Source organism: Nyctereutes procyonoides, unplaced genomic scaffold, assembly GCF_905146905.1.
Source record: "Nyctereutes procyonoides isolate TBG_1078 unplaced genomic scaffold, NYPRO_anot_genome, whole genome shotgun sequence".
NCBI lineage: Eukaryota > Metazoa > Chordata > Mammalia > Carnivora > Canidae > Nyctereutes > Nyctereutes procyonoides.
The window spans coordinates 63,427,084-63,441,784 of record NW_026575046.1 but is presented as its reverse complement, the minus strand read 5'-3'; the positions used below and the strand labels follow the sequence as shown (position 1 = coordinate 63,441,784).

Below are 14,701 nucleotides of genomic sequence, written 5' to 3'. Positions count from 1 at the left end.
TTTACTATTGGAAAGATTATTGCTTTCTCATATATATGAAAAAAAAAATTTTAAGCAATCTTAGTCAAAATTTCTACATATTGTGTTTTGGAAATTGACATCTTAGTTGTATTGCCTTCTTTATGCTTTTTATATATTTTAATTTTTCTACTGATTGATTTTATGACTTTAAATAATGTACTTAAAATCTCTTTTGAAAAGTTGATTGTTAACATTTGAGATACTTATGGACTCTAACTGAAGGCCAGAAAGTTAGTAAACATTTTCTTTCATCTCTCCCTTCTTCCATCTTCAGAATGTCAATGTTATATATAATGGTTTTACATTTTGTAAATGTCATTAAATGTTACATGCTTTATCTCAGCATAGATTCTAAAATTGAAAACCAAACAAAACCTTATTGCCAAATAACTAGTAACTAATATTTTCTGTATAGTAGCACGATTGGAAGAATTCATAGAATAGAAACTACATTCCTTTATTAAAGTTTTTGCTACTGAAAGGAGAATTTTGCATGTAATAAGATATAACGGGCCCTCTTGAAATTTCTTTTTGGATTCTTTTATTTACTTCCAAAGTCATACACAGTTCTTACCCTTCCTTTCTTCCTTCTTTCCTCCTTCCTTCCCTCCCCCTTTCTTTATTTTTTAACAAGACATGCTATCTTCTTTCTTATGTTTCTTTTTGGTTGTTACAACTCCAGCTTAGTAATTTTTCTCTTATAAATGCTAGGCAAAACAACACCTACATGTGAAGCTTATATTTTCCCATACGAGTTAGTAATCTGAGTGGATATTGAATTCTATTTGGAGAATCTTTTTTTTCTTCTAGCATAGAATATAATGTTTTTTTTTTTTTTAAATATCCTATATTTTTTAAGAAGTCTGGTGTGTTCTGATGCTTACTCCTTTTCAGGTAATCTTTTATTTTTCATTCTAGAAGATCTTAAAGTTTTCTCTTAATATGGAGAGTTCTGGAATTGAACAAGGTATTGTTCAAGTATAGATCTTAGTCCCCTCCCTAATAGAATTGCTTCATATTTGGACAAATCTGACAATTATGTTTTTTTTTTATCTCTTTTGAAAACTTTTTCTAGTATTTCCTTCTTACTCTTCATTATCTCTAGTCTCCCCCTCATTCTTCTTGAATGGATCTTGGGCCACCTAATCTATTCTCTGTGCCTCTTAATTTTTCTTCCATATTTTTCATCTCATTTCCTACTGATTTTGGGGTATTTTCCTGGGTGTTTTCAGCTTTCTTACCTTCATCTTATTTTTTTATCCATGTCCATTTTTATTGCTCATATCATTGATTCATCTATTGATATTTATAAAAATATTTAAGTTTTGTTTTTCCAAATAAGGTTACATTCACTGATTCTGGGAGGACATATCTTTTTGGGGGTCACGACCTATTTGTAATTCAACCTATTATAAATATGATCCAAAATCTTTGGAAGAATTGGTTTTTGAAAGTGGTGGTACTTCAAACGAACCTTGTATTTGATCACTGTATGTTTACTTTACCCATTTACTCTCCTTTTCTCCTCTAATCTCTAACATCACTCTTAACTGATATCTAGTTTAGAAAGTAAGTAGAAGAGGAACTTCCCTTGAAGTGCTGCAACTAACCACCTCTGCACCTGTGGCTATATACTTTGTCTTCTTTACTGTTATTACATTAGTATTATTAGTGGTATACAAATACTGCTGTCAAAGTTCTGGGAGGTGCTAATTATGTTTTTTGGCATCTTAAGAGTTTTATAGATAGAATCACAAGGCGTTTGGAGGTATGGGAGTGGGTATAACTCCACGTTTCCTATCTCTAATGTAACCATATCTGTATTTGTCTTTTTTTTTTTATTTTGAGGGTCTGTGAAATGTTTCATTTTAGTGAAAGGATCTACTTCTACACTTACAGTTTTTAAAGGTTTAAAAATACTTTTCAAGACTCAAACATTCCTTTAATATTATACTCCTATCCCAATCTCTTTCTTTTTTGACTGACCTGTATCACTTGCTGTCTACATTGCATGTATTTTGTTATTCAATAATTTGATGTTTTCTCATTTTCTCTGTTTTCTCATGTGTATTCATCCTTTTGTCCCTCCATGACTTCTTAGTCCTTTGAAATTAAAATTATATACTTATGCCCCTTGGATTTCTCCCACAGACTCTAACATGCTAGAGATGATATGAGTATTGACTTGATATCCAGGTTAATAAATGCCATCTATTTTGAGATTTATTCAGTGTCCATAGCCCTTTGGCTGGGTATGTGTATTAGCAGGGGTGTTCATGGATCATCCATGAAAAGCTTCATGTGTAGTGAATGCATATATTTTCCTGGAGAGAAGTTCTATAGGTTTTATCACATGTCAGAGCAGCAAAGCTTTAAATCACTTCTCTTTATTTTTATTTGGCAGATACAGAAATTATGTCGGCAAGCAGTTTGCCTAGAATTATACAACCCACTGTAGTTTCCCAGTTTTTTAAACTATAAACTAATTGTCTTTATGATATCTAAAACTTTAAACTCATTAGAATATACACTTGTAAGAGTTCTAGAGATCAGCACTTAAAATGGGAAAATATGCATTGCTTATAATTTATAAATTTTTATTTTTACCTTTTTTAGTTTAATGGTTAATTATGGACAGTTTATATATTTTAAATTTTTATAATTGTACATTTGGAAAAAATTTCATAAGTATGGAAATTCAGCAAAGTTGTTTTTCATACATAATTCATTCAACATAATCATGTAACTCAAAATATTTTACTAATTGTGATTTAATTTACTTCTAATCAGGAAAATTAGATTGTGACAACTGAGAGATGCTAACTTTTTTCTACTGTGATTTCCTTGTAGGTTTGATGAACTTGTAAAAAAATTCAAAGTCGAATATCATGCTGGTGGCTCTACCCAGAATTCAATTAAAGTGGCACAGGTTGGTTAATTATTTTAAAAGTTATAAACAAATGGATTCAAAATAATTCTAGACTAAATTTTATTGTTATAGAATGGTTTTTTTGGTTTTGAATAAGATTTTAGCAATCACTGCCCATCTAATTAACAAAATTATTTAAATTGTTGTTCATTTGATTATTGGTGAGCTTGAACATCGTTTAATGTGTTTAATTATCAAATCTATTGTGTTTATTTTATAATTTTTCAGGTGTTAATGACTTATAGGAATTCTTTATATTTTATTGATATTATTCCCTTTATCCGTTGAAAGTATTTCTTATTTGTTTTTTGTACTTTAACTCTGATTAGTTAAATTTTAACTTTAACAAACTTTAACCCAGATTACTATGCAGGAGTTCTTAGTTTTTATTTTTCTTAATTTTTATTTATTTAAAGGACATTCCTATAACAAGATACCACAGATTTTCTTGTGTCATATGCAGATATATAAGCATATCTTTTCTATACATATATACATACATAAACATGTTTTATGTATGTGTAAATTCATATCTCTGTATATATACCCATATCTTTATTTTCCAGGGGATAATTGGATAAATTTATTTTGATATATATTCTTCAAGTCAACAGCCTAATCTAATCTTGAATGAGACTGTGTACTTTTAATCACAAAGGACATAAAAAGCTTTATCTACCTCTGGTTCTTACCTCTGCGATTTGAAAACTAGCTCAAAATCCTACTCACTGCAGTTGTAGGTCATCTCTGATGGTCTTAGGTCATTTTGAGTTTTCATTGATTAATGTTTTCCTTTTGAATTTTAAGTAATTTTAAAGACTAGACAACTGGAAAATTGACAAAAGTTGAACAATTTCTGATTTTTTTTGAACTAAATCTTTGTTTATTTAGACATACAGTGTAATTATCCCACATACATTTTTTTTTTTAAGATTTTATTTATTTAGTTCACGAGAGAGACAGAGATGCAGAGACATAGGCAGAGGGAGATTTAGGCTCCCTGTGGGGAGCTGGAATGCAGGACTTGATTGCAGGATCCCAGCATTACGATCTGAGCCAAAGGCACCCACTCAACCACTGAGCCACCCAGGCACCCTTCCCACATACTTCTAAAGCTCATATTTCAGCATACTATTAAAATATTTTCAATTGTAAAAATTCATCTCCAAAGTAGTCTGGTCATTTGTGTGGAGTGGCCTGAGGAGAAGGTCTTTGTGTTTGTCAGTTGATTTGTATTGTTTTTGTAAAACCTCTTCCTGCTAGTCCTTTGTGAGCTCAGGTTAACAGAAAGAGGATAATTTATTTTTTTGTCCTTAGGTTATGTATTAATTGCTTGAGCTGCCATAACAAAATACCATAGGCTGTGTGGCTTAAACAATAGAAATTTATTTCTCACAGTTCTGGAGGCTAGAAGTCCAAGATCAGGGTGCCTGAATCAGGATTGATTTCTGGTAAGGACTTCTTCCTGTCTTAAAGATGGCTACCTTCTCACTTTGTCCTCACATAGCCTTTCTTCTGTGTCCACTCAGAAACAGATCTCTTGTATTTGTTTAACTTCTGGTAAGGACACCACTCCTATTGGATGAGGGCCCCACACATGGGACCTTATTTAACTTTAATTAAAGGTTCTGTCCAAAAACAGTTACATTGTGGTTTAGAGCTTCAATATATGCATTTTTGGGGAGAGGAGCAGTTCTATCCCTAACCAATAATTCTTTTAAAGATGCAATCTATCAAAGCACAACTTTCATAATATTTTATGTGTCCTGTAATAATGTATCCTCGTAATACTTTATTTGTTCCTAGGTTTAAAAAAGGAAATAAGTGGAATTTAAAATTTGAGGCAATTCATCCAATATTTTTATTTTGTTACTAGTGGTAAATCTGAGGTTAAATCCAATCCTGATTGCCAGACTATTCATTTTCTTTTTCACCATATGCAAAGCAATTCACCTGACATATATTGCTATGTATAAAGCTCTGTGCTACATGATAGACACATCAATAAACAAGAAATATTCCTTGTTTACAAAATTTTGGGTTAGATTGGGAAACTTACCATTTCTTTTTTTCTTTAACCACTGTCCTAAATTTTCCTCTTCTGTTCTTCCTCTTTTTCTTTATTACTTATTAAATTCTTACTAAATGTCAGGTAGTGAGATGTTAGTTAGAAGTTAGTAACACACTCAGTCCATACTTTTGAAGCTTTCATTATAATGAAAATATATATGGGGACACAATGGTGAGGTGCAGAGAGGGAATGGTAAACTATTAAGTACAATATAATTTTATAGGAAAAATCCTCTCTATCCCTAAAAGACAGATAAACCCATTTACAAGAACCAAAGTAAAAAGACATCGATACTCACATATGAGATTTTTCCAGTTACTAGAAACCTAAAGGTAAAACTGTCTTTCCAAGTATACCTCCAGTATAATATTCAGTTGCTAGTTGAATCACAACAATTCCCATTTCTCAGTAGGACTTTTATCTCAAGTTCTAGATTTTAGGGAGGCTTTTTTTTTTTTTTTTTAGATTTTATTTATTCATTTGATAGAAAGGGATAGGGCACAAGTAGGGGGAACGGGAGCAGGAGAAGCTGGCTCCCCACTGAGCTGGGAGCCTGATGTAGAACTCAATCCCAGAACCCTGGGACCATGACCTGAGCTGAAGGCAGACCCTTAACTAACAGCCAGCCAGGTGCCCTAGATTTTAGGAAGTTTTAAATTTGAACTAGGAAAACTAAAAGAGATACCCATGGATAGCAGTTTTTCTCTATGTAACTTGAACCCTTCCTCCCCTGGCATGAGATTGACTATTATCAGTCTATTTTGTGAGATTTTTTTCAAATTGTTGGTGGAACATCTCAGAGGCTGCCACAAGGAGGCAAGGGTGATGCTTGATTTGTTCTAGATTTGTTGCTTTAAAAGTAGAGCTGTTCTGCTTTTTATTTTGTACATTAGCTTTGATAAAAGATTTAATTCTTTTAAAAGTTATACTGCCCACTTGTACCCATCAGGATGGCTATTGTCACAGCAACATTTTTTTATGTTTATGTTGGCAAGAATATAGAGAACTTGAAACTCCATACACTGTTGGTGAACATGTAAAATTATGTATACACTATGGAAATTGTATGCTTCCTCAGAAAAATTACAAGGAGAATTATCATCTCATCTAACAGTTCCACTTCTGAGTATCCTATGGACTGAATGTTTGTGTCCCCTTCCAAATTTATATGTTGAAGCCCCAACTCCCAATGTGATGGTGTTTGGAGATGGAGCCTTTGAGAGGTTATTAGGGACTTAAATGAGGACATGAGTTATTTAATCATGAAGAATTAGTTCCTTTATAAGAAGATACACCAGAGAATTTGCACTGCCCCTCCCTTCCACCACCACATGAGTATACAGTGGGATGGTGGCCATCTACATGCCAGGAAGAGAATCATCTCCAGGAACCAAATTGACTACTCCTGGGATCTTGGATTTCCTATCCTCCAAAACTGTGAGAAATAATTTCTGTTGTTTACACCATCTAGTGTATAGTATTTCATTATGGCAGCCAGAGCAGACTAAGATTATGTACTCAAAAAATTGAAAGAAAGGTCTTGAAGAGATAGTTGTATGCCTGTATTCATAGCAGCATTATTCACAGTAGCTAAAAGGAAAATATTGAGCTATTAGAAGGAAGGAAATTCTAACACATACTATAACATGAATGAATCTTGGCATTATGCTTAGTGAAATAATCTAGTCACAAAAGGCTGACTACTGATGATTCTCCTTATACAAGATACCTTGGGTTGTGAGATTCATAGAGATGGAAAGTAGATTGCCAAGGGTGTTGTGAAGGAGGGATTATTGCTTAATGGTTATAGAGTTTCAGTTTTACAAGAAGAAAAGCTTCTAGAAATGGATAGTGGTAATGGTTCTTGAACAATGTGAATGCCACTGCACTGTGCACTTAACTGATTAAAGTTTGCATATGTCTATTTTACCTGAATTTAAAAAAAAAAAAAAGAAAATTTAAAAATAGATTCTAGGGGAGCCTGGGTGGCTTAGTCGTCTAGTCCTGGGGGGCCTATGGCTCAGGTCATGATCCTGGAGTCCTGGGATTGAGCTCTGCATGGGGCTCCCTGCTTAGCAGGGAGTCTACTTCTCCCTGTTCTCTGCCCCTCACTCTGCTCATGCTCTCTCTCTCTCTCTCAAATAAATGAATAAGTAAAAATCTTTTTAAAAAGTAGATTCTAGAAATGCTTCTGTAGACAATGATATCTGTGTGATTCAAGTGACAGATTTCATTTGCTTATTCAGCAATCAATGAGGCAACATAACAATTTAAGAGCATGGGCTTATTCTTGGGACCATGGGAGTACGTAAGAATGGAGTTTGAAAAAAAAAAAAAAGAACTGAGTTTGAGTTCAAGCATTGTCATTCTAATGGCCTTGAAGCCATGAGAATTTATTCAGCTTTTCTGGGTCTTTCATCTGTGGGTTAAAGCTTATCTTGGATGTTGTAAGGATTAATGTGATAATATTTATAAAAATTATACTATTTTTTTAAAGGAAAGTTTGGAAACCACTGAAGTTGAAGGCCTTTTGTTTTTGTTTTTTTTGCAATTTTCTAAATGTTCTTTATCTTAACTTAAATTTACCCAGTTATGAAAAAAAATTTACCCAGTTATGGATAGGACAACCAGAATTGTGGTTCTCATCTACTTAAAAATAGTAATTTCAGTCTAGCCCTTGACTGAATGTCTTGTTTTGCTTTTCATTTCCCCTAATATTTTGAGACTAGTTTTCCTTTCCATCTGACTGATGATCCAACTACATAATTGCCAAATTATAATTTATGTCTAGGATAACCACACAGTTTTAAAAAATAGTACATTAGAAGTACTTCCCTTCAGAAGGTCAATTTCTCAGACTTTCCTTGGTAGTCAGTAATAGGAAGAACTGATTCATTTGTACACAAAGCACATATTTATTGAGCTTCTGCTATGTGCTAGTCATTGTGCCAGGTAGTAGTTGGTAACTTAAGCTCCCTTGTCTAAATTTTAAGAAAACCATGAAAAAATAGTTAGAACTTTAGAGTGAACAATCCCAATATAGTCTTAATTGTATCTAATTTTTTTTTAAGATTTTATTTGTTTATTCATGAGAGACACACGGGGGAGGGGGAGGGACACAGGCAGAAGGAGAAGCAGGCTCCATGCGGGAGGCCTGATGCGGGACTTGATCCCAGGTCTCCAGGATCAGGCCCTGGGCTGAAGGCAGTGCTAAACCACTAGGACATCGGGGCTGCTCAGTTGTATCTAATTCTGATACAGTTTTGTTAAGTGAGGACATTGAGGTTGAGCTTACAGCTGTCTAAAAAGTCTAGGGAAATACAATAGAAAGGGGTTGAAAGAGATAGCCCACCAGGGAAAGTACTGAGTTTTGTTTTGTGTTTAGTGCGTTTGATTGTTTGGTTCAGGACTTTTCTTATCCATTTGAGTTCTCCTTCACTCCATACAGGTTTGTATTTTTCTATCACTCTATATTATTAAAGAAGCAAGTATTGGACAGCAAGTAACAACCCAATAGAGCTATACTAACTAAATGTCTGCCAGATGCTATGAACTGGAGATCTGAAATAGGATGAGATCTATTCTAAGGGATAAAAATTCAATGATCATCTAAGTTTTCATAGACTGCTTAATTCTGCATGTTTCTTGATGGTATATACCATGTGAAATATGTATTTTCTGTATCTCTGTGTGTTTTATGTAATATACATTTTGAAAATACTCAGTTTTTCTGTATACACAAGAAAAAACCAGGGGATGGAATTCATAAATAGTAAACTGGTACCATAAAAGATTGAGCCAGAAGTCATCAACATTTTTAAAAACATAGATAGTAAATAATCCAGGAAATAGGCAAATCTGATCTGCTATATATAAGCAGCAAATGAGCTTATAACCTGTAAGACTGCTAAGGATAGACTAAAGAAAAACTGTGTAACAAATAAGTGTATTACTTACAGAAAGGGATAGAAAAACCATTTCATGATCATATACCAATGGGCTAATACTTGTATCATCCCAAATTGTCCACTCATCAGTGACACTTAGTATGTTCTCATTCTGGCCTCCCACACACTACCCAGGAAAGGCAAATAAAACCTTAACTATTTAGCAGGTCATTTTTCAAGCGTTATCATCTTTGCTCTTGAGTTTCTCTCAGGGAACATATGCAGTGTGTATGTGTGGTACTAAGCCCTACTGTCTGTGGCACCCTTGCTTAAACTGTGACCCTCTTAAATATACGTACACCATCATCATCAGGGAAGGATGATGAGATGAATGGACAGGTTATTTGAACATTCAGCTAGTGAGGTCCTTAACTTGTTTGCACCCTAATGTGTTACACTGTGATTTTTAGTTTCTCCCACTGCTTCTTGCTGTTTGTTTATTTAAATGGATAAATGTGTACTATCAACATCTTAATTTGGTTGATAGGCCCTTTTTGTTCTCTGCCTTCTGGGATAGCTGGTGTGTTTATGTATTTGGAGACTACTAGTACATTGAGGTAATTTCCCCACACAATAGTAGGTTTAAGTGGATTTCTCCTTGTTCCATGGTTTAATAATACCTTACACGGTAGCTATGGAAAAATATGCAGAAATAGTGAAAGAGAGGATTACTTGCAAACATCCTCACTTCTATGAAAGAAGAACTAAAAGTCATACAGAAAGTAAAGGTTAACTTTCTAGAGTTCATTTTGTCAGATCTGACCAACAATCATACTTTGATACATAAAATAATGTGGAAATGGTGTCAACAAGAAAATGTTCCCATTACTTCTGTGATACTTTGATTTGTTAAATTATGTTCTTGAAGATTTTAACGTAACCACAGGCAACATAAAACAATGTTGTCAAGATGTCCATATACAATTCTAGACTTCTCTCATCTGCATGTTTGACAGTGCAAATTTAAATTTTGGAAAATTTTATTCGGTGTAAACTTCTTTTTAATGAAAATTTTAAAATCTTCTCTGAAAAGAATTCTGAACCTCTTATATAGAACACTGCTAAAAGGTGGTATAATTTGCTTACCTGTGAAATTGATGCTTTCATAGTGAGCATTTTGAGACATTCTATTTTTCTCAATATGTACAGATGCATTTAATGTGATTTTTGACCATAAAGGAATAGAAGGAGGTAGCCTCCTTGGACATGTGCCTTAAAAATGGCTATAATTGTTGTTGGACTTAGAAAAGATATCCTGCAATAAAATATTTTTAAAGTGTGAGACAAGAATGTCCTGTCTAACCTAATTTGGCAATACATTTAGGATGAGAGTAGAGGAAAAGATTATACTAAAACAAATTTATATGCCATTTCTTCAAAAGTGTTCAGTGGTATTTGAAGAAGCTATAAGGAGACTAGAAAAAATTTACACAACAAATGTCTCATTTTTGTATAATATGATTACTTTGTAACTCAAGGTGGAGGGAAAAAAAATCACCTCACCACAAAAGGGCAGCCAAGTTAAATAAGACCTTCTCGATTTCTTTACTAAAACCGTAACTCATTTGGAATGCAACTTTGACAGCATAAATTGAAATTACTAGTGTCCTTCTGAAATCATGCTCATTTTACACATGGAAGCATATATAAGTAATCTGTCAATACAAAACATGATTGATAAGCAGTTGGAATACTAAAACAAGCATTTAGATTCAAAGGAGATGGATATCTTGTGCAATTTGAAACTAATTCTTATGTATCTAAATACCTGTCATTGCTATTAAGTACAGTCCTAAGCATTCTGTGCTCAGATGCTTTTATTGAGAGAAATGTAGTATGGTATCATCACAGGACTGACACCAAGAATTTGGACTTGATACAAGCAGAGTGGTCAAAATGAAATTTAAATTTAACCATATTCAGTTTTACCACACTAAAAAGAAGGCTGTCCTAATGGTTCTACCCAGTTCAGAAAAGTATTTTGGAAAGGAGATACAAAGAGTAAAACTATTCCATTTTCTGGAACAAAAAGAAACATGTTATTTTTTTCTAAATACTGGTAATATCTGTTTAATCCAAGTGTCCTTACTCTTCTTTTTAAAAATTTTATGTTTATATATATTAAGAATATACAATATGGCCTATAAAATTTAAATTCTGACAAAGAGTTTAAAAAAGGTAAAATAAGTTGCTGTATTTATTTTAACAGAAGAAACTAGTATCATATTTTCTTCATGCATATTATTTAATTAGTTCTACTTTGATTATTACTAATTAGCACTATTAATTGTTCCTATTGATTTGTTTAAATAGTAGCACTTTTATAACAGAATAATACATACTTTCAAATAGGTATTTTATTGGTTTACTCAGGCTGCCATAACAATATCACAGACTGAGTGATTATCCAAGAGAAATTTATTTTCTCAGAGTTCTGGAACCTAGAAGTCCAAGATCAAGGTGTCAACAGCTTTGATTTCTTCTTTTTTAAAGATTTTATTCATTTGAAGAAGAGAGAGAGAGAGAACGCATGCTGGTGTGCCCTCCCACATACACACAGGAGCATGGGGAGGGGGAGAGGAGGAGGGAGGGGGAGAGAAAAATCCCAAACAGTCTCCACGCTGAACACGGAGGCCCAGCCCCACGTGCAGGGCCCATCCCACAACCCCAAGATGATGACCTGGGCAGAAACCAGGAGTCTGTCACTCAACTGACTGAACCACCCAGCTGTCCCAGTTTTGATTTCTTCTGAATCCTCTCTCCTGTTGCTGTCTCTTTTCATAATTATCACTCTGCACACCTCTGGGTCTCTCTATGTGTTTGTGTTTATTTTTATAAGGATAAGTGGTCAAATTGGCTTAGGATCCATCATAAGGGCCTCATTTTAATTTACCACTATAAAGGCCCTGTCTCTAAATAATGGTAGCATTCTTAAATTCCAATACTTAAGGCTTCAACATATGAATTTGGGTAGGACACAATTCAGAGCATGTCAAGTACTCATTTGTATGTTTTTTTTTTTTTATTTTTGGTAGTGTACCATTTTGATTTTCTTATTTACTTTTGTGTATGTATTTTAGTTATTTTCTTAGTGGTTACTTTGGAGATTGCAATTAACATACTAAACTTTTAACAGCCTAGTTTAAATAGTACCAACTTGGTGTCAATGCCATATAAACCTTCCTCTCCTCTGGCTTTCCATACTCCACCTTTATATTGTTATTATCAGTAATTACCTCTTTATATATTGTGTGCCCATTAATATGGATTTATGATTATAGATTTATTCATTTGCCTTTTAATTCCTAGAGGAATAAAAAAGAAGTTGCAAACCAAAAGTGTGGTAATGCTGGCTTTTATATTTGTGCAGTTACCTTTGCCAGTGTTCTTTCTTTTTTGTTATGTCTTCAGGTTACCATCTAGTGTCCTTTCACTTCAGTCTCAAGGACTAAAAGATCATTTTTGTAGGACAAGTCTTAGGGGATATCTTAATTTCTCCTTTATTCATAAAAGATAGTTTTGCTGGATATAGAATTGTTGACATTTCTTTAAGCAATTTATATATCATCTCACTACTTTCTGGCCCCCATGGTTACTGATGAAAAGTCAGCTTTTAATCTTATTGAAGACCCTTTATTTATGAAAATTCATTTCTCTTTTTCTGGTTTTAAGATTCTTTGTCTTTAATAATTTGGTTGAGGTGTGGTATGAATCTCTTTGATTTTATCTTCCATGGAGTTCTTTGGGCTTCTCGACATGTAAATTTATGTATTTCATCAAATTTGGAAAGTTTTAGGCCATCTTATTTTCAGGTATTTTTTTCTATGCCTCTGTCTCCTTGGATTTCCATTATACGTTTGTCTGCTTGATAATTGTTTTTTTTTTTTTTTTTGATGTTTCTATTGAATGAGTTTGGAACTGTCTATCAGTTCCATAATTATTTATTATATCATTATCTATATATTTTGTCTGGTATGTCCATTCTTGAGTTAGCATTCTAAAAGTTTGGTTACTCTACATGAAGGCCAGTTGCCTGTTGTATTTTTATTCCCACACCAGAGCTTTTGATTTTCTTAAACTTGGCCTACTTAACTTACCTATTTTACCTTTTTGCAATCCTTATTTATGCTACTGTTGTATACTCTCAAACGTTGAATTCTCACAGCGGCTTATGAGATAGACAAGACAGTGTGGTCTCCATTTTAATAGGGAAAGATTCTGATTAAATTAGACAAAAATGCCATGATGAGTAAGCAAAGCAGAATTAGATCAGGTGTTTTAACTGAAACTTCTGATTGCTCTCCTTAGTGAGGATTTTTCTCTCTTCCTTAGAAAACTTCAGTTCTGACTTGTGTATATGTTTGAAGTTTTAGTGTTTTCACATACCCTCTCCACTTCTGACAGCTTCAATTTAGGAAGAATTGGAGGTTGTCAGGGAAAATCAAGTGTCCATTTTTTAAATATAGTTCTGAAGAAACCAACTCTTTCTTTCATGCTTCTTAGGGACATCAGTTTTCCTTGATGTTTAGATACCTTTTTGATCTTTGGAAATTTATGCCTTTTTCTGAGTTATTGAATTTTTCAGAAGTCTGATGACCATCTACATGTGGTATTCTTATGTTGTTTCAAGTTATATAATTTCACTTGTTTTTATGTTTCCTGAAGATTGATTTACTGATTTTTCTAATGTTCTGTAGTTGTTAAAAGCTTGTCATTGTTTGTTCAGGGCATCTAATCAAATGTATTTGATGTTTTATCCTTTGTTAACTATAAGTAGATCATCATTAGCATTGTTAAACAACAAAACTGAAATTGAGGTCTAATTGACTTTATTTAATGATTTGTGAATCAGGCAGCATCCCATCTCACAAGTAGAAGAAAGCTCTGTTGAGTTGCCAGGAAGGAACAGTTTTTAAAGGCTGAAAGGGTATGGAGAAAAGGAAATTATCAGGAAAGAATGTTGCCCTCCGAATGAAAGGGATCTATCAGTATGTTTCCTAATGTTCATCAGGAAGTTCCATGTTGATTGGTTAAAAGGTTACATTTTGGGGGGTATTGAAATTGCAGTTAGGTTAAAGTCTTGGTTTGCTGATGTGGGGCTCTTGACATAAGTGACTTCATTTTGGGCCTGTGCTTTTCTTTTTAGTAGAATAAATTATTACTTCTCCTTGTCATCCCCCAAAATGTTGGGGTTATGTGGATTTTATGACTCTATTAAATAATAAAGAATAACCTTTTTCTATTATTTTAGTAACTACCATCTTTGTAAATAAAATATATTTTCCTGTCATTTAAAGCAAAGATCTTTGAAATAAAGTAATGCTTCTTTCTTTGCTGTACTCTAAATCATTTTATAGAAGCTACTATAAATATATATGTGTATATTCCTTACCCCATTTCCATTTGTCTTTAAGTAGTAGAGATGACACTATGCCTCTAATTACAGGGTTTTTTTTTTTTTTTTTTTTTTTATTTATGATAGAGAGAGAGAGAGAGAGAGAGGCAGAGACACAGGCAGAGGGAGAAGCAGGCTCCATGCACCGGGAGCCCGACGTGGGACTCGATCCCGGGTCTCCAGGATCGCGCCCTGGGCCAAAGGCAGGCACCAAACCACTGCGCCACCCAGGGATCCCAATTACAGGTTTTCCTGTAATTGTGTATATAAAACCATCAGCAGTGGAACTGAATTTTTTTTCTTCAGATAACATTAAACATTTAGCTTGGATTCTTCTT

General features: G+C 33.6%; 1 protein-coding gene across 3 annotated transcripts in view; it reads left to right on the top strand.

Moving 5' to 3' along the window:
- ADK (adenosine kinase) overlaps positions 1-14,701 on the top strand; it is a 494,505-nt gene that overhangs the window by 162,327 nt on the left and 317,477 nt on the right. For all 3 annotated transcript variants that reach the window (XM_055325527.1, XM_055325525.1, XM_055325526.1), the window contains exon 4: positions 2,872-2,950. In XM_055325527.1, coding sequence (XP_055181502.1) covers positions 2,872-2,950 — 79 coding nt within the window. The remainder of the gene's footprint in view (positions 1-2,871; positions 2,951-14,701) is intronic.